The sequence below is a fragment of the Pelodiscus sinensis genome, chromosome 3, assembly GCF_049634645.1.
Source record: "Pelodiscus sinensis isolate JC-2024 chromosome 3, ASM4963464v1, whole genome shotgun sequence".
Taxonomy (NCBI): domain Eukaryota; kingdom Metazoa; phylum Chordata; order Testudines; family Trionychidae; genus Pelodiscus; species Pelodiscus sinensis.
In genome coordinates, this window is record NC_134713.1 from 59,954,031 (window position 1) to 59,974,660 (window position 20,630).

At 40.2% G+C, this 20,630-nt stretch overlaps 1 protein-coding gene across 5 annotated transcripts in view; it reads right to left on the bottom strand.

Moving 5' to 3' along the window:
• Positions 1 to 20,630, bottom strand: part of UBE3D (ubiquitin protein ligase E3D) — a 105,936-nt gene that overhangs the window by 30,189 nt on the left and 55,117 nt on the right. Inside the window, exons 9-10 of one of the 5 annotated variants that reach the window (XM_075923814.1) lie at positions 9,576 to 9,714; positions 5,244 to 5,391 (exon numbers count right to left, since the gene is read on the bottom strand). In XM_075923814.1, coding sequence (XP_075779929.1) covers positions 5,244 to 5,391; positions 9,576 to 9,714 — 287 coding nt within the window. Of the gene's footprint in view, positions 1 to 5,243; positions 5,392 to 5,719; positions 5,830 to 9,575; positions 9,715 to 17,640; positions 17,728 to 20,630 lie in introns of those variants that run through there. The other 4 variants (XM_014569944.2, XM_075923815.1, XM_006115896.4 and 1 more) reach the window with 4 other exon arrangements.

Consider the following 20,630-nt stretch of genomic DNA (forward strand, 5'->3'; position numbering starts at 1 on the left):
ATTGCTTGTTATTTCCATAAGGGACCAGTCAGTATTTTATCACTTCTTTTCTATTCATTCTGAAGTGTTTTTATGTATTTATTACTGTTTTAAGGAACATTTGTAATAAGGTAGCCTTTGTAGTTGTACTAAACTGCAAAACTCTTGATGCTTGCATGAAACATATGAAAATGAGGTAATGATACTACGTAAATCACCCTAAATGAGAAATAATGAAACTTAAAAGGAGAGTACATAAGCGTTATCTAAATCTGCACAACAGAGAATTTATTTGCAGATGAAATGCGAGAAAGTTGCATTTTTTTTAAATAATTCACTGCAGGAAATATGATGATTTAAGAGGAAATAATAACATGATATCAGATAAGACTAACTCCCTTTTAACACTAATATCTTGGAAGAATTGACTGAAACCAGCAACATTTACTGAAGTAACAGCTTCCATGTGGGGGCTGCTATATTCAAGATAATCTTGGAGCAGCCAAAAGAGACTGGCACCAATATCACTTTAATAGCAATTTTAGAAAAACTAAAAAAATACAGTCACCCCAAATAAACAAAAATGAATACATGTATATCAATGAAGGTATGTTCTGTGTATTAACAGCAGTTTCTCCACTTAGTTGTTAGCATTGGCTTAATATTTCAAAGCACCAATCCAATTTAGGAGCTTTAGAAACAAATTAATAAAAGATATGTCTCTAAATACACTAGTTAGTTTTGAAAATCTGAATTATTTTTCTGTAAAAGGATCAAAAGATATGGATCCAGATAACTGCAAAACAGAAACACTAACAAATACATAAAACTATTTTTTTTTTAAACAATGGTTGCAAAATCTGTATAAAATGTACCTCATTTTCTTTTTTGGTACAGGGAGGGGACAAGACCTATTTTTGAAGTAAATTTCTCTCCCTTGTCTTCTTCCTTCCCTACCTCATTGAATATATCAACCACCTCGAGCAACCACATCTTCTTTCTCTGCCTCTAATGTTGTTTCCCAAAAAGTTCTAAGGCAGCAGCAGAATCAATTTTGGAATCAGAAATATGGATTAGTTCACTTCTGCTCACATTGCTTGGGGAGGGGGGGGGGAAGCAGTGGGAGGATTGAAACTGTCCAGATCTTCAAAGTTTTACTCTACTATTGTGCCAGAATGGACTGGAAGAAGTAACAGAAATAGCCACACATGTCCCCTCAAAGAAATTTTATTATTTATGGAATGAGGTACAAGTGCTTTTTACAAACTTCAAGTGATAGAGAATCCACCATGCTCTTTGATAAATTGTTACAATAGGAATTTATTCACAAGGGCACACTGCTGGCAGAACCTTAACTAGAGGTACCACTATGATAAATAATGCAACAACAAAGTGCAAATGATCCTTTTGTACCATCAGCTAATCTCTCTTATCAGAAAGTGCTAGCACAGCTACCAACTTCCACTGACACTGGACTAAACAGAAAAGAAATTCTAGAACTGTAGGAAATGAACTGCTGGCATTGCTCCACAGTCCTTAAAACAAAACTTTCTTTCAATTTCATGCAACTATAAAAAGTAAATACAAAACTTCAATCTCTTTAAAGCCAAGAATCACTGTTACAATTTGTGGCCATAAGAGGTGATGCTTGGCACTGAAGTAAAATGCCTGTTTCTCCACAATAACAAGATTGAGAGAAATATACTAAATAACCCCATATATCATCATAAGAATTCAATACATAAGACATATTCTGTTCAGCATGCTGGAATCCAAAGAAAGGCAAGATAAGGTTAGCAAAATATAACAGATTACTTGTCACTTTAAAGCCTCTCCCTGCATCAGCTGCTTTGTGCTGGAAGCACAAATGTACAACATATCTGAGCAGCTTTTATGCTCAGACGTAACAGATGAATAGTTCAATAATAAAATAGATAATGGGTCAAATGGCTGCTAGCTGTGGGTGCTTACAAGTTTTACAAACAATATACGAAGTTCAACCAGAAAGTAAAGCAAAGAATTGCCAGCTCCCAAAGGAAGAGAAACAGAAAGATCAAGAGTACAGTGAGCTAATGCAGTTTTTTGAATAACATAAATGAGCCCAACATAGGAGGGCAAAATAAGGCTCAGGAAACTTAACTCATAACCTTGTGAGTTTTATTCCAACAGGCAGATCCTCAGCCCTTCCTATGTCAGCTCAGTAGCCCTAGACTATCTGCCCCAGGTCCCCTTTGGCCATTGGGCTTGTCAGTGGCAGGAGTCGGGCAGAAATCAATGTTCTCTGCTAATCTTGGCTGATGAAGGGACTCCTTGGAAGCAGTTATCTACCAGCTGAAATCAGAGCATCCTGGTCTGGCCCCCTGCTGAACTGGTTGAGCCATTGTTTGACTTTTTCCTCTTTATTTTGGCTATGCACTTATCTTCCTATGTCAGTGACGGACAACAAGGAATTTCATTATACAAGAATGAAGAAGATACCACCCACTGAAACTGCCAAGAGTTGACATGCTCTGCTCTCTCACAAATAGGCAATGTGGAAACCCGCGGTAATGTATATACTTGATCATGGATTTTAGACAGCTAGTGTTGTGGTGCCTTCTGGTCCATTCCTGCCACATACTTCCTTCAGTGATACAAACCATACTAAATGTTTTCACAGGACCATATCAGAATGAAAGAATATTTTAAATATTATGTTACTAAGCAGTAATACATTGCTAGAAGACAGTAGGGAATTTATTGTAAGCACAGATACGAAGATCACTAAGCTGGCTCCAGAGAGCACAAGGCAGAACAGTTTATTACTGAGATTATTAGCAACTAAGCATGTTTTCTTTGTTTGCCTTTTTATACCCCAGATAAAACTGAATCCATACTTACGCCAGTCAACAAATTTATAAGATCTTCAACAGTGCACTGAAACACAGAAAGAATTCTACAAAAGAATCCACTTCTTTGCACAAAATTTGGTCTCTGCTAGCACTGGGATACAGAAAGGATCACTCTTTGTCTATTACTTCCCAAAGCTGAATACATGAATCATATCTATGCTACAGATGAAATCAAGTGCTAACTTGAGCCTTGTCTAGGTTACTCTTTAAGGATTCAGAACTACCTATTACAGATTTTTTTCTAAATCCACAGCAGAAACATGCATGTATATTCTGCAAAGAAAAATACTCCTCTTGGTGAACAAAACCTTGGCTATATCAGTTGAAACAGCAATTGCAAAAGCAAGAAAAAACAGTTCCTGGGGGAGGAGGGGAAGGCTTGGCCTAATTCCAAAAACATTAAATATATCTATTTTTTTAAAAAAGCTGCTCAAAATACTTTTGTAAACCAATGACAATTAGACATTAAAGGTGCACTGCAATGAAAACAAATATTGGTTTTGCCCTCTAACTGCCACAGCTGCAGTAACAACAGCTGGGAGCCCCAAACCCTTGTAAATTGCTGGGCCCTGGGGCAACAGCCACCAGCCCCTACATCGGTGCTTCTAGTCCAATGAAATTAATAGGGCCCAAATTAACCACATCAGGGCTCTGAAAGCAACAGGGCTATACAGAGGCATGAGGATTATCCACAGCAATCCTCACAGGATTATGCAATTTAACACCACTCATTAAGAGCCAAGTCCTGAAAATATTTACAACTAGCTGGAGTTACCCGGCGTTGCTCGGGAAACTGGAGGAACAAAATGTAGAAAAACAGTAGTCCATTATCTTTTTGTGAATGGTAGAAAAGTTGCACTGATTTCATAGGGATTAAAATATAGGTCTGCGTCATTCCCCAGGAACGGTGTGACCCAGGGTGGAGGGGAGGTTACACGTGGGAGGGGTGCCCCAGCTTTCACTCGGGGCTGCAGATGCCGCGGGGGGCAGGGCAGGTGCATGGGAGTAGGGGCACTGTGTGCCGGTGGGGGGGGTCGCTTATATAACCTTGCGGGCAGGATGGGGTGAGTCCCGGATGGCGCTGGGGGCCGCAAGCGGCGGGCACGGGACCTAGGGTGGGCAGGGCAGTTCCTACAGTGCAGCACGGCAGGTTACTTTTTTATTTTTACAGCTTGAGCTCCAAAAGTACCTTAAAACCTTTTCCTGGATGAAAGGTTATCCCATGCAAAGTTTGGTTGCGGTAGCTCGTATAGTGTCCAAGTTATTAGCGCACAAACTTACAAACATTCTCCTTTATATATTAGATATGAGTAACTTCTCTCAGTAGGGTTCTCCTATTGAAGTTAATGAGACTATTACCCCCATATTATGTGCAGTAAACAAGTTGTATGAATGTTCACTGTCTAACTGGCAACCTAGATTATTTGGCAGCATCACCAGCTAGATCAACCAATGTATAAAGCATATAATTTTGCAATCTCATTCTACCAGCACACAGAAAATTCCTCCTTTTTGATCGAAAAAAGTACAATAACAGTTCTGACCATGGGTATAATACAACATTCTGAAATAAACAGTAAACAGCAATACCAGCTGTTAACTTGAGAGTTTAAAAGAATAGAGATCCCTTCACAAATGATACATAAAGCTGACAAACACTGTGGCTGCGTCTACACTGGCATGATTTTGTGCAAATACTTTTAATGGAAAAGTTTTTCCGTTAAAAGTATTTGCACAAGAGAGCGTCTATACTGGCATGTGCCTTTGCGCAAAAGATTTGCTTTTGTGCAAAAGTACCGTGCCAGTGTAGACGCTCTCTTGCGCAAGAAAGCTCTGATGGCCATTTTAGCCATCGGGCTTTCTTGCGCAAGAAATTGATGTTACCCATCTACAATGACCTCTTGAGCAAGAATACTTGCGCAAGAGGACTTATGCTTGAGCGAGAGCATCAGAGTATTTGTGCAAGAAGCACTGATTTCATACAGTAGAACATGCAGACAGGCAGCAAGATTTTGCGCAAAAGCAATTGCTTTAGCGCAAAATCTTGCCAGTGTAGACGCAGCCTGTATGTTTAGTTATTTCATAACACAGTGGGTCATATCCTCAGATGGTAACTGACTCCATTGCAGTCATTACTCTACTTTATACCAGATAAGGCACTGGTCCAATATTTCTTACACAGGGATTTCTTTTCACTTTGTTATTCTGACCTTAAACACAATTAGAAAGAAATTTCAGTAAAATGGAACAGTTTACATAAATTACCGTAAAATCACGAGTATAATACACTTTTTTCCCATTTTTTTTTAGCATCAAAGTTGGGGCACGCATTATCCATAGGAGGTTTTTTTTTAAAAAAAGTTTTAAACTCACCCTCGGCAGGCACAAGCTGGACGGGGGAGGAAGAGGGGCAGGCATGAGCTGCGCAGGGGAGGCCCTCCCCCCCGGCAGGCGCGAGCTTAGCATGCAGGTAGCTGGGCGGGGGGCAGGTTTCCTTCCCGTTCCTTCCCCTCCTGTTCTCCTGTATAATGGGTAAGCATTATACATAGGAGTTCGTTTTTTTCATGATTTTAAGAGTTTAAACTCAGGTTGCGCATTATACATAAGTGCGTATTATACTCGAGATTTTACGGTACTCAGAACTACAGACCTATACAATTTTAGGGTAGCTGCCACATCAGACACAGATTTAGATTCATTTATTGACCTAAACAAATCAATTGTTAATGCATATAATTGAGGGACTGAGTCAAGGACAAAGAACATTTTAAAAGAAGCTGAATTAATACATTTTATCATGCGTTAAACTGCAAATGCTCCTTCATGAAGAATATACAAATTATACAAACCTCTTTCCCATTTTATGTTATATTCTCTTCTTTTCAATAATTACAGTATTAGAAATGTTAAAAGGTCCATTTCTCTCACTGGAGAGGGTTTGGTGCTGTTGAACAGTAATCTACAACAGGACAGATTGTGATCACTTCACTGCCATGCACACACACTTACTTGCATGTGTGACCTTGTCAATCAAAGGAGCAATCACCTTTGAAGTACAAGTTCAAAATCTGATTCTTTATTACCACTACAACTATTTTAATTCTTTTTAATATGGCTTTGACATAGTGGAATTGTACTTTAACTGTTCTAGGTATTCACACTTCTTCTTAAAAAGTCATTGGTAGCATTTATTTAAACATGCTCTTTAGCTTTAACAATTTAAAAATCTGCTATACCTTCCCATCTTGGTCCAGATATTACAATTCTGGGGAAAACTGCATACTAAAAATAAATTCTTCATTGCTATATTTAGTACATTAAAAAGGCCGTAGAGCAGTTTTTAAACTAAGAGATGGGGGAAAGCCGATTGGTGCGGAGATGCACGTAAAGCGGATGGAGACTTCTCTTAGAGGAGAATCCATTGATAGAGATTCTCTAAGCTGTAGTCAGAAAGGGAGGAGGAAAGAGGACAAACCATGGGCCAGAGCAGACAAACAACTGCATATAATGGAATCCAATGCATCAGGGAAGGGCAGACAAAAAAGCAGTGGCAAATTTCTAAAGTGCTTCTACACAAATGCTAGGAGTCTGACTAATAAGATGGGTGAACTAGAATACCTCGTATTAAAGGAGGAGACTGACATAATAGGCATCACTGAAACCTGGTGGAATGAGGAAAATCTGTGGGACACAATCATATTGGGATATAAAATATATCGAAAAGATAGAGCAGGCCGGCTGGGTGGCGGAGTGGCACTGTATGTGCAAGATAATGTAGAATCAAATGAAATAAAAATATTAAGTGAATCAACATGTTCAATAGAATCACTATGGATAGTAATTCCATACTCCAATAATAAGAAATTAGCAGTAGGGATATATTACCGACCACCTGACCAGGACAGTGATACGGACACTGAAATGCTAAGGGAGATTAGAGAGGCTACCAAAATAAATAACTCTATAATAATGAGGGATTTTAATTATCCCCATATTCACTGGATACATGTCACCTCACGAAGAGAAGCAGGGATAAAATTTCTCAATGGCTTAAATGACTGCTTCTTGGAGCAGCTGGTACAGGAACTCACAAGGGGAGAGGCAATTCTCGATATAGTCCTGAGAGGAGCGCAGGATCAGGTCCAGGAGATAACCATTGCAGGACCGCTTGGGAATAGTGACCATAATATAACAACATTTAACATTCCTGTGGTGGGAAGAACACCTCAACAGTCCAGCACCCTGGCATTTAATTTCAAAAAGGGGAATTACGCAAAAATGAGGAAGTTACTTAAACAGAAATTAAAAGGCATAATGACTAGATCCAAATCCCTGCAAGCTCATGGAAACTTTTTAAAGACACCATACTAGAGACCCAACTTAAATGTATACCAAATTAAAAAACATAGCAAGAGACCTAAAAAAGAGTCACCATGGCTTAACCACCATGTAAAAGAAGCAGTGAGGGACAAAAAGGCATCTTTTAAGAAGTGGAAGTCCAATCCTAGTGAGATAAATAGAAAGGAACATAAACACTGTCAAATCAAGTGTAAAAATGTAATAAGAAAAGCAAAAAAAGAGTTTGAGGAACAGCTAGCCAATAATTCTCAAAGAAAAAACAAAATGTTTTTTAAGTACATTAGAAGCAGGAAGCCTGCGAAAAAACCTGTGGGTCCCCTAGACGATCGAGATATAAAAGGAGCAATCAAGGACGATCAAGCCATTGCGGATAAACTTAATGATTTCTTTGCTTCAGTCTTCACGGCTGAAGACGTTAGGGAGATTCCCAAATCTGCACCATCCTTTGTGGGTGATGAATCTGAGGAACTGTCCCGGATTGAAGTGTCATTAGAGGAGGTTTTGGAACAAATAGAAAAACTTAATGTTAACAAATCTCCAGGACCAGATGGCATTCATCCAAGGGTTATAAAAGAACTCAAATGGCAAATTGCTAAACTATTATCTGTGGTTTGTAACCTATCCTTTTAATCGGCTTCCGTACCTAATGACTGGAAGGTAGCCAACATGACATCATTATTTAAAAAGGGCTCTCGAGGCGATCCTGGCAATTACAGACCTGTAAGTCTAACTTCAGTACCAGGCAAATTAGTTGAAACAATAGTAAAGAATAAAATTGTGAGGCATGTGGAAGAACATAATTTGTTGGACAAAAGTCAACATGGTTTCTGTAAAGGGAAATCATGTCTTACTAATCTGTTAGAGTTCTTTGAAGGGGTTAACAAACATGTAGACAAGGGGGATCCAGTAGATATAGTAGATTTAGATTTTCAGAAACCCTTTGACAAGGTTCCTCACCAAAGGCTCTGGTGTAAATTACATGGCCATGGGATAAGAGGGAAGGTCCTTTCTTGAACTGAGAACTGGTTAAAAGACAGGAAACAAAGGGTAGGAATAAATGGTAAATTTTCAGATTGGAGAGCGGTAACTAGTGGTGTCCCCCAAGGGTCAAGTCCTGGGACCAATCCTTTTCAACTTATTCATAAATGATCTAGAGAAAGGGGTAAGGAGTGAGGTGGTAAAGTTTGCGGATGATACCAAACTGTTTAGGATAGTCAAGACAGAAGCAGACTGTGAGGGACTCCAAGAAGATCTCACCAAACTGAGTGATTGGGCAACAAAATGGCAAATGAAATGTAAAGTGTAAAGTAATGCACATCGGGAAAAAAAAACCAACTATACGTACAGCATGATGGGGGCTAATTTGGCTACGACAAATCAGGAAAGAGATCTTGGAGTTATCGTGGATAGTTCTCTGAAAACTTCCACACAGTGTGCAGCGGAGGTCAAAAAGGGAAATAGGATACTAGGAATTATTAAGAAAGGGATAAAAAAATAGGACACAGAATATCTTACTGCCCCTATATAAACTATGATACACCCACATCTTGAATGCTGTGTACAGATGTGGTCTCCTCACCTCAAAAAAGATATTTTGTCCTTGGAAAGGGTTCAGAAGAGGGCAACTAAAATGATTAGGGGGTTTGGAACGGGTCCCATATGAAGAGAGGTTAAAGCGACTGGGACTTTTCAATTTAGAAAAGAGGAGACTGGGGGGGGGGGATATCATAGAGGTATATAAAATCATGAGTGGTGTGGAGAGCGTGGATAAAGAAAAGTTATTTATTAGTTCCCTAAATAGAAGAACTAGAGGACACCAAATGAAATTAATGGGTAGCAGGTTTAAAACTAATAAAAGAAAGTTCTTCTTCACACAGCGTTAAAAGACAGGTTAATCTTTTAGTCAACCTGTGGAACTCCTTGCCAGAGGAGGCTGTGAAGGCTAGGACTATAACAGAGTTTAAAGAGAAGCTAGATAACTTCATGGACGTTAGGTCCATAAAAGGCTATTAGCCAGGGGATAGAAATGGTGTCCCTGGCTTCTGTTCATCAGAGGCTGGAGAAGGATGGCAGGAGACAAATTGCTTGATCATTGTCTTCGGTCCACCCTCTCTGGGGCACCTGGTGCTGGCCACTGTCGGCACACAGGCTACTGGGCTAGATGGACCTTTGGTCTGACCCACTATGGCCATTCTTATGTTCTTATGTACTACAACCTACTACTGTCAGTTTAGCTGTACAGCCTCAATTGATAAGCCATGAATCTGGGTGGATTTATGGATCTCCAGGGGGACTGCTCTTTCATACAGATAACACCTCTATATTGGATGAAAGGCAGTTCATTACCTGGAAGGAGTTCATGAAGCGTAGTGAAGGTGGCAGAGAAGCAGTACTCAAACTCAGTATCAACAACAATTCCAAACAGGTTTTTGATGGAAATGTTAGAGGATGAACTCCAATATCATTTTCCCATGCATCAGACAACCTGAAAAGTAACAAAACATTCTGTTAATTCATGAAAAATACATAGTGTACACAAGAGTCAAACAAATGCTTAAAAACACTCTGAGATTTTCTATATCCTAATAGAGGTCTACTTCACATGCATTATCCTTTAAGAGAGTCACAGGACAATGTATTTTCCTTACAAGGTTGGTAAATGTGACAGGTATTTTTGCTATTATCACCAATTTTCTAAAAATATACATAATGAGACAAGACAATTTAGCATACATCAGAACAATTCATTTTTACATTTGTAATTCTAATTTTTAACAATATTCTGAATCAAATCTCAAATGTCACTGCCAATTTCCTATCATACAGTACTTTTGCATGTATAATATAGCAAAAGGAACAGATAGTGTATTATTAGGAATCCTTTTTATTTTTAATCTTGCTTCCAGTACCAAAACTGTCATTTATCACCGATGAAAAGATAAGGGGGGCAGGGCTCTGGTGCCAACTGATTTTTGTGATATAGCAATGGAAAATTTACACCAAACAAAATCAACCCTAGTTTATTTTTAACATGGCTTTCTGGTTTGAATATAAAATACACCAAAATTTCTCAGAGCTAGTCACAATCAAGCTCAGAAATGGCAGCTATCATAACTTTTTTTTTGTAAATATTTTTGTCAGTTTATGTTGAGGAATAACAGATTGTTTCAGCAACAACTAACAGAATGCCAGCATGACCTGTTTGGAAATGCATGTTAAGCTAGATTTCCTTTCCTTCCACATAAGAATTGTCAGATCAGATTAATGGTCCATTTAGTCCAATAATGTGTCTCGGACAGTAGCCTGTACTGATGCCTGAGAGCAACCTGCACTTACAGATTAAATACAGTGTGTATTTTTATTAGCAGATCAGCCACTTCATTGTTATATTTCTTCAGCTCTCCTGGAAACATATCATCCAAACCATTGCTGTTAAATTCATTAGCTTGACCTTCCTTTTTCAACAGATGAATCTCTATAAGTACCCAAAGGGTATGTCTACACTACAGCATTATTTCGAAATATCTTATTTTGAAGTAACGCGTCTAGACACAAAATGCTTTTTGCTATTTCGAAATAATGCATCCACACGGATTGGACGCTGAATTGTATTTAAGGCCGGCTGGAACTAGTTCCGGCAGGGTATCAGGTCAGAAGTTACCTTGTGGCCAGGACGGCCAGCAGGGCACCCTGGAAAGGGCAGGAGGTCCTCTATTTCAAAATAAGCATCTACACAGCACTTATTTCAAAATAGCAATTTCGAAATTGGTCTTATTCTTTGTGGAATGAGGTTTACCAATTTCAAAATAAACCCTCCGTTAATTTCAATTTAATTTCAAAACAGCAGTTGGCGTGTGTAGATGCTAGGAAAGTTATTTCGAAATAACTTTGCTGTGTAGACATACCCAAAAAGAGCAGGTACCACTCGACCATTTTTTGAGGCATAGACCAAGACACAGAGCTGCAGTCAGTTTGTAATACCCTTACCTTCCTTAACTGCTCCCTTTACCTCTGGTCTTCTAGCCAACTCACTGGTTCTGTGACAGACTAACAGCTTCTTTAGGGTACGTCTACACTTGCTCCCTAGTTCGAACTAGGGATACAAATGTAGGCGACCGAAATTGCTAATGAAGTGGGGATTTAAATACCCTGCGCTTCATTAGCATGATCTCGCCGGCGCTTTACTCCACTCAACAGCTGTTTCGAAAGTGAAAGCGTGCACTGGGATGCGTTAGTTCGAACCAAACCCCTTGGTTCGAACTAACGTTACTCCTCATTAATGTTAGTTCGAATCAAGGGGTTTGGTTTGAACTAACGTCCCAGGGAGCGCTTTCACTTTCGAAACAGCTGTTGAGCGGAGTAACGCGCCAGCGAGATCATGCTAACGAAGCGCAGGTTATTTAAATCCCTGCTTCATTAGCAATTTCAGTTGCCTACATTTGCATCCCTAGTTCGGACTAGGGAGCAAGTGTAGACGTACCCTTATGCACTTAAAACCTTTCTTGTTATCTATGTTCTCTTCACACCCCTCTTAGCTCTCCTAATTTCCATTTTATGTTTTACCTTCCACAAAAACAAGGAGCACTCCTGTGGCAACTTAAAGACTAACAAGCTTTCTTGGGCTAGAGCCCAGTTTGTCAGACACATGAAATGGAAACTTCAGTTTGGCACCTGTATATATACATGCAAAGATGGTAGTGTTACATTACGATGCAGAGGACCAGCACTAACAAAGTCAAATCAATCAGGGTGAATGTGGCCCACTCCCAACAGTTGATAAGAAGGTGTTAGGACAAAGCCTTGTTTCCTGTGCTGGGCCTCCAGGCCTGACTAAGATAACAGCACAGCTGCAACAGGACCTTGAGCACTGCTGAAACTTTCATTGAGTGTTAAAACTATAACCTCCTCCGTACTTCTCACAGGTTTATAAGAAGCTGTTTTGTTAAACCTTGCTCTCTCTGCTCTTTCTTTCCTTATCTCACTCAGTCCTTTCTCTCCCCTTACTTTGGCCCCAGATTCTTGTGCAAAGATCTGTTCTTTCTTGAAGAACTGATAAATGAATCGTAGCCGCTATAACGATATGTATGACGTATCTGACCGATATATGACTTGCACTGATAATAATTCTTTGGAAGCTACTACTGTTGAGCCCTCCCCAATTAATTGCTAATAAACCTGATTAGTATTATCTGTGTGGCTGAATTCTTGGGGAAAGAATTCCTTTGCTTAACAAAGATGTGAATACCAAAAGAGGGAAAATTACTTTTTGTAATAAGCTAGCCACTCCCAGTCTGAGGAAGTGGGTCCCAGCACACCAAAGCTTATGTCCAAATAAATGTGTTAGACTTTAAGGTGCGCTAGGCCTCCTCTTTGTTTTTGTTGAAACAGACTAATAGGGCTACTCCCTGAAACACCATTATCACAAGTAATTACAAGAAATGGGGATTTTCACTTTAAGAGATACTTGTTTGCCATGAATGGCCTCTTGAACCTTCACGTTTGATCATATTGTTTTCCTTCCCCTTCTCTCCCTGGTTTCCTTAGAAGGATGGTAGACTCCTGCTGTTCTGTTATACATTATGCTGATGTAGACAGTACACTGCACCCAGGGGTTTCAGCTGTCAGTTGACGGTAGTGATTTTTTTACTTGATTCGTCACTTTACTTTAAATCTATCTTTTCAAAAACATGTCATCGTGCCCATTTTTGGAAGGTTTATTCCCCCCCCCCCCCGTATTGGGGAAGTTCTATGGCTTGTGCTATGCTGCAGGTCAGAATGGATGATCAGAATGGTCCCTTCTAATCTCTTGGAATGGATGACTATGAATTTAATAATATTAGTGGCTCAGTTATGGTCACCTTTTACTCAACTACTATGGATTCCTTAGTACTAAATCACAAATAATGTCTCCTTTTGAATACTCTCCAACTAGCTGATCCAAGAAGGCATTATTTATATATTTTGAAATTGTTTCTCTAAATTTTCCCCTGATGTGGTATTTGACCAGTTTGTGTGTGACAAGTTTGTTACTTATTACTGTTTTTTTATGAGACGCTGTGCTTCTTTGTTCTTCTTCTCGTCTCAAGGGATTATTCATTTTTTTCTCTTCTGTAATTGTCCCTGTGGATGAAGGAAAAGCTCTTCTTTGCTAAAAATGTAGTATTTCATTGTTTTCTTATACAGTAATTGATTTTCACAGAACCTGTTTTTATTTTGCATAGACTAGCTGTCTCAGCTGCCATCTAGGAGAAAGAATTGCTTGCTTTCACATCACCAGGTCTGGAAAAGGCCCAGTTGTGTGAGGGAAGAGTCTCCTAGGAAGTACTAAGAGCTAGTGGAAGCAGCGTACCTAGGAAGCACTCTACTCCTTGCAGGCTCAAGTCAAAGATGCTAGTACAGAAAGAGACTTCAGCACCATTCATTATTTAATACCTCCTTATTTAAACACACATAATCGAAATAAGAAAGTCCTCTGCTGCTACCTTCTCTTCTGACACAAAATACCACGAAGGTGAACCCAATTAGAAATGGATAATAGTGGGATAAAAACACAAGTCTCTAGTTTGGAATAAGTTTTGTGACAGGGGAGAACTCACCACAGAAAATAAACCAGGACATGAACTTGACATGTGTCAAGTTCATAAACCAACCCCAAAGCTGGCAGATATTGTAAAATGTAGTCAATTAGAAGATTCTGAACTAGAAACAGCACATGTCTTAAGCAAAAAGGACATGAGTACACTTTGCAGCTGGACACTAAATTCTTGCTTCAACCCTTATACCTTGCAAAAATTCAGTCATGCATTTCAGCTATTTCCTTATTAGTCATAAGTAATAATAAAATCTTGCTTTCTTAGCTACAAGTACCTGTAATTTATTCAAAAGGAGGTAAAAAAACAATGCTGAAATACTCAAAACACTACTTAGAAGTTGATTAGAATAGTAGAAATGAAAAGTAGAATATACTCTTACTGTAGAGATCATCTAAATACACTCACTGGGGAAAAAGGCTTACATTAAAAATAGCAAAGGCAATTTTCCAAATTAATTGAATATTCTGATGTTGGCATAGTATGACTTTCCAAATACCATTCAAAACAAACTCTTCTACTTTACAAAAAGATATTAAATGCACCTCCACACTCTTGAACTTAAAAGGCAGTTCTTCTTCACACAGCGCAGAGTCAACCTGTGGAACTCCTTGCCTGAATAGGTTGTGAAGGCTAGGATTATAACAGGGTTTAAAAGAGAACAAGATAAATACATGGAGGTTAAGTCCATTAATGGCTATTAGCCAGTATGTGTAAGGAATGGTGTCCCTAGCTTCTGTTTGTCAGAGGGTGGAAAGGGATGGCAGGAGAGAAATCACTTGATCAGTACCTGTTCACTTAACTCCCTCTGGGACACCTGGCATTGGCCACTGTTAGCAGACAGGTTACTGGGCTGGATGGACCTTATGGCCATTCTTATGTTCTCATATAGTTTTTGTTTCACAGGTAACTAGATTCCCAATGAACATTAGTGTGAAGCTTTATAAATTTCTTCAAATATGATTGGTTATTTAAAGCAGATCTCCATCTTCATGTTACATCATTTTTATGGAAAAGTACATTTCTTAGAGGCTTATCACAGAGCTTAAAAACATGTGTCATTACCCAAAAACATTATAACATATTCATCTTTATCAGGCTGTTCAATAAAGGGATGTTTCTCTGGACACCCATGTAGAGTAGCAACAGGGAGTGGCAATGAACGCTGCTTATTTAGGACAGTAGTAGTATGAATTAGCTAACACAGAAAGCAGCGATGGCTCTTCTTAGCAACACAAGTTATCATAAGCAAAGCAAATCTGCCCTTCACTCTCCGACACGCTTCCCATATGTCAAACGAAACTTGAGGTCTCAGTCCTTCGTCTTCTGCGGGCATGCTCCAAGGCTTTGCTCCCCGTCTCCCTGCAGACTAGGGAGACGGGGAGCAAAGCTTGGAGCACGCCCACAGGGGGACAGCTCAAGCGCGCCCGGGCTGTCCCGCTGCGGGCGTGCTCCAAGGCTTTGCTCCCCGTCCCCCTGCAGACCAGGGAGATGGGGAGCAAATCCGCGGAGCACACCCGCAGCGGGACAGCCCAGGCGCACTTGGGCTGTCCCACTGCAGGCATGCTCCAAGGCTTTGCTCCCCGTCTTCCTGGTCTGACCAGCAGACCAGGGAGATGGGGAGCAAAGCCTAGGAGCACGCCAGCAGTGGGACAGCCGCGGCGCGCCTGGACTGTCCCGCTGCCCGCGTCCTCTGCAGCTTTGCTCCGCGTCTCCCAGGTCAGCAGACCAGGGAGACGGAGCAAAGTCGTGGAGGACTTGGGCGGTCCCGCCACCCCCGTCTCCCTAGTCTGCTGGGGGGGAGGGGTGCAGCTAGTGCCCCCCCCCAGCAGACCAGGCTTTTCTTGCCTACCCCTGGGGTAGAGCAGCTGAGGGCTGTCAGGTTGGTCCTGCAGCGCTGCTCCAGACCAACCCGGCAGCACCCCAGCTGCTCTGCCCCAGACGTCCTGATTCAGTCGCTGCTGGTCAGTTTCAGCAGCGGCTGAATCAGGACGCCTGGGGCAGAGCAGCTGGGGTGCTGCTGGGTTGCTCCAGTAGCGCCGAGGAGCCGCGCTACTGGAGCAACCCAGCAGCACCCCAGCTGCTCTGCCCCAGGCGTCCCCAAGTCAGCCGCTGCTGAAACTGACCAGCGGCTGACTACAGGAAGCCCGAGGCAGAGTTGCTCTGCCCCGGGCTTCCTGGAATCAGCTGCTGATCAGTTTCAGCAGCAGCTGACTTGGGGACGCCTGGGTTTCTTAAGTTGAATCTGTATGTAAGTCAGAACTGGCCTCCAGATTCAGCCGCGGTTGAAACTGATCAGTTTCAGCAGCGGCTGACGCCAGTTCCGACTTACATACAGATTCAACTTAAGAACAAACCTACAGACCCTATCTTGTACGTCACCCGAGGACTGCCTGTATGTAAATCTCCTAGATTGATTTGAAAAGGTCAATCAATATTTTCTAATGTTTAACAAACTGATCCTAAACGTAAATGTGAACTTCACAAAAAATGAAAAGGACTATTCAGATCCTATTAGTGATTAAATTGTCAAAGATCTTCAACAAAAATAGTTGACTAGATTCTTTAGGTATACACATCCAACATTACTCCAGAGAACTGTGTCTTGCCAGTCACAATTATGGATTACACTGTGACATCAGCTGAGCACCCTTTACTCTGAGTTTAGTCAAGACAAGACTCACAAGAAGCTCTTGATGGAGTGAGACTTAAGATACCAAATTTGTGAATTATGTATTTATTCTGCAATTCCCTGAATTCACATAAGTGTTAACAGACTAATAGAGACCCGCTCATATCAATACATGGAAAATACGCATGTAATCACTAGTCTGATTGGACCCTTTTATGTTTCAAATCCAGGAAAAATTATATCTACATCATTTGAAAAAGTGCATCAGACTTTGTTTTGTTACACTATCTTTCTTTCCTGGATGTACATAGTTTTAGAGCATATCAATGGCAACCATCTTTTAACTAAGGAAGGTTGGGTGCAGCTCCCTAGAGAACTGATCACCCACAATAATAGGCCAGAAAGTTGCTTTTGAACAATCACTTCTTTTCCCAGCTTTCCTCCCTTAAAACTCAAGTTCATTGTGCTGCCAATGTAAAAATCATAGCTTATGCTACTCTAAAGAGTGATAAACCACAAATGAGAAATGAATCCAGGTATTACAGAACGCACTGCTGAATGCAAGCACCAGGGCAAAGGAATAGTTTGACTTCTTTGGTTCTAACCTTACTACATAAATTGTATATTTAGGCACGAGTGCAAAAACAAAAACAAAAAACAACAAGAAGACTACATGTGGGCTTAAAGTTAAGCATATGTACAAGCATTTAGCTGGAGCCTGAGAAATCTGATGTGAAAAGCTGACAAATGTTCAGTCCTGACTCTCATACTTCATTAGTTTTGAGTTATCCTTTCCATCATCCACAGCACTTTTAAAAGATAAATCACTTGTATTGAACAAAAGGACAAGTTTATTAAGTAAATTGTCTTAGTTGACTTCATTTTTTAAGCGGTTTAATCAAAAAACAATTATGGTATGGTAGATGATGTGTATACATATTCAATATGCTAGGAGACTACATTATTCACATTTTGTTTAATCTTGAAATATGAAAATGGCATAACATTAATGAAGAATCATTAGTCGCTAAACTCTTGCCAGCATGTATACAATACGGAAGACAAACAAATGCAATTTTTCTATAAAAAACCCATAAACTAAATTCCTCTGAAAATGTTTTATTTCAAGAATGGAGACACTTTTTAACTAAACATTTGCATTCTGGTAGCAAACTAATTAATTCTTTACCTTTATAGCAGGTAGAAAGTGATTTATTTTCAAGTAGATGGAATTTCTCTAGGGTCTGAATTAGTTACAGGGTCGCCTGGCCCACACCTGAAGAAATACCAAAGCATAGTGAAGATTTGACAGACTTGCCTCAAAAGGATGGGAAGTGAAACAGACCAGTAGGGAGACAGAGGTCAAAAAACAGAGGTGAACAAGGTGGGTCTGACAGGAGCTGGACATTGTACAGAGGCAGCATTTTTGGTATGAAGTACGGATGTGAATGAGTACTTGACTAGACGATTAACCGATAAGTCTAGGCCTATTGGTTAATCTAGTCAGCTAATCACATTTCCTGCCCCTACCGCTGCCTCTATATCAGAGGCAGCAGGGAGGCAGGAAAGCAGGAGGTGGTGCTGGAAGGAGTCATCTTAAAAGCCGGTTCCCCTAACACCGGTTCTGTGGTGCTCTCCCCTCCCCCCCCCCCGCAGCTGCCTCTATTAGGTGAAGTAGCCTGCCTGCGGTGGGCCCTGGCTTGCAGCTACTCTGCAGCAGCAGCCCCTGCAGAGAGGCTGAGCTTCCCGTGGACAGAGGTTGGTCTCTAGCAGCAGTTCCTGTCTGCGGGGAGTCTGAGCTCCCAACAGACAGCAACTGGAGCAGCCTCTGTCTGCGGGGAGCTCAGACCGCCCCCCACGGACAGAAGCTACTGTCAGAGCAGCCTTTCTCCACAGCCAGCCCAGGCCACTGCAGACAGGCTGCTGCGAAGCAGCCTCTCCCCTGCTCCTTCACCCCCCCAGCACCCTCTGTCCGTGGGCAGCAGCGCGGGATTGCAGGGGACTCCCTGGGAGGGCCAGATTGCACTGGCTGCCAGCTCCACCCCTGGGGACTTTAGAATAGTCAACTAACTGCTATGAATTCATGCAGTCAGTTGACTATTCTATTACCCACTATCTAACATACCTAGTAAGTATGAGGCAGCATCCCTCTAAGCGTCTCCATCTTATTGTTATAGCCCTGCCAATCCACAGATATCCATGGCTCATTCTTGAGGCTACAGATGGGGATATAAAATTTCGTATTGTGCAGGGCTCTACTAATTGTCTCAGTTCATCATAATGGGTCAGAATTAAGAAAAATTTCTATATAGTCCAGTCTTCTTCATCATCCTTATAAAACCTTCTTACCATTCAATTAGTGATACATATTCTCAACCATGATTAATTATACCTTGTATTTTTGCCTGGGAATATATATTTTAATTGAGACAATCTGAGTTTGATTTAAAAAGTTATTGGGAGTGTTCCTGTAAAAACAATTCAGCAAGTTTAAAGCATTTTATCCTATGAAACATAGGTCCTACATTAATTTTTAACTTATCACAATTAGAAAAGGACACAATTTATATTAAGGAAAAAGAGTTTATAAGAAAATTCAAACTTAACCTGACTAGAGGAGCATCTGCTCATTGCTTTAAACTCCTTTCAGAAAGCCTAGATTTCACAGGCATAAGAAATACCTAGTTGATAAAGTGTTCTTATAACTTTTCCAATGATCCTGTAAGTATTAATTATGCCTTTTGCTTTAGAAAGGGCTTCCATCATTTAAAACCAATTTAAATTTTGTTCATCAACTTCTAATTTCTAACATGAAGCTTCAGAAAATACATTAAATATTTCTCAGTGCTAAGAACTGCAGGAAGGAACAGTAGATTATAAAGCATTTAGTTTGTATTAGAAGACAATGAAATCAATTACATCCATTTCCTTATATTTATGCAAATTTAAATTGTTACTTCTCAATTTATTTTACCTATTTGTACGTATAAAGTGATGGAGGTCTAAATTAGCTGTTTCTAGAGTAGTAAATGATTTTAGAGTCACTCTGGATAGATATTTCACTGAAAACATCCACTCAATGTGCAGTGGCCATCAAAAAAAGTGAACAGAATGTTGGTAATCATTAAAAAAGGGATAGATAATAAGACAGAAAATAGCATATGATTCTATATAAATCCACAGTAAGCCCACATCTTGAATACAGATGTGGTTGCCTCATCTAAAAAAAACCGATATACTGAAATTGAAAAAAGGTTCAGAAAAGAGCAACAAACATTATTAGAAGTATAGAATGGCTTCTGTATGATAAGAGATTAATAAGACTGGCACTGTTCATCTTAGAAAAGAGATGACTAAGAGAGAGAATATGATAGAGGTCTATAAAATCATGACGTATAGAGAAAGTTGATAAGGAAGTGCTATTTATGCCTTCTCATAACACAAAAACTAGGTGTCACCAAATGAAATTAATAGGCAGCAGGTTTAAAACAAACAAAAGGAATTTTTTTTTCCCCCACAGAATGCACAATCAACCTGTGGAACTTCTTGACTTAGGATGTGGGGAGACCAACGCTAACAGCATTTTAAAAAGATCTAGATAAATTCATGGAGGATAGGTTCATCAATGCTTATTAACCAGAAAGGGTAGGAATGGTATCCAGAGTCTCTGTTTGTCAAAGGTTTGGGAAAGGGTGACACAAGTGGGATCACTTGATGATTACCTGTTTTGTTCATTCCCTCTGGGGCACCTGGCAATGGCCACTGTTGGATACTGGACTATAGAGAGACCTTTGGTCTGACTCAGTATGTCTGTTCTAATACAGTCATTATTTAAGAGAAGTAGGACTGTGATATGTCAAACTGTTACCTCTCACCTGCAAAGTACAAAGTAAATTTTGCTCACTAATGATATGAGTGGCTTTACTAGGCTAAATTTTGCTTTGTTTTTCTGGTGTAACTTCATAGATTTCAAAGAAGGTGCTCCAGATTTGCAGCATTATAAATGGGAATAGAATTTGGCCTGTTGGCTTAAAATTTCGTAACATTAGGATTCCCCATATAATTGAATAAAACTGAAATGAGAAGAGGAAATCCCTGAATCTGAGATGTGTCATCAGTTCATGGACGTCAAGTCACTTTGCCACACAATTACATATTAAGAGGCAGTGAACAATCACA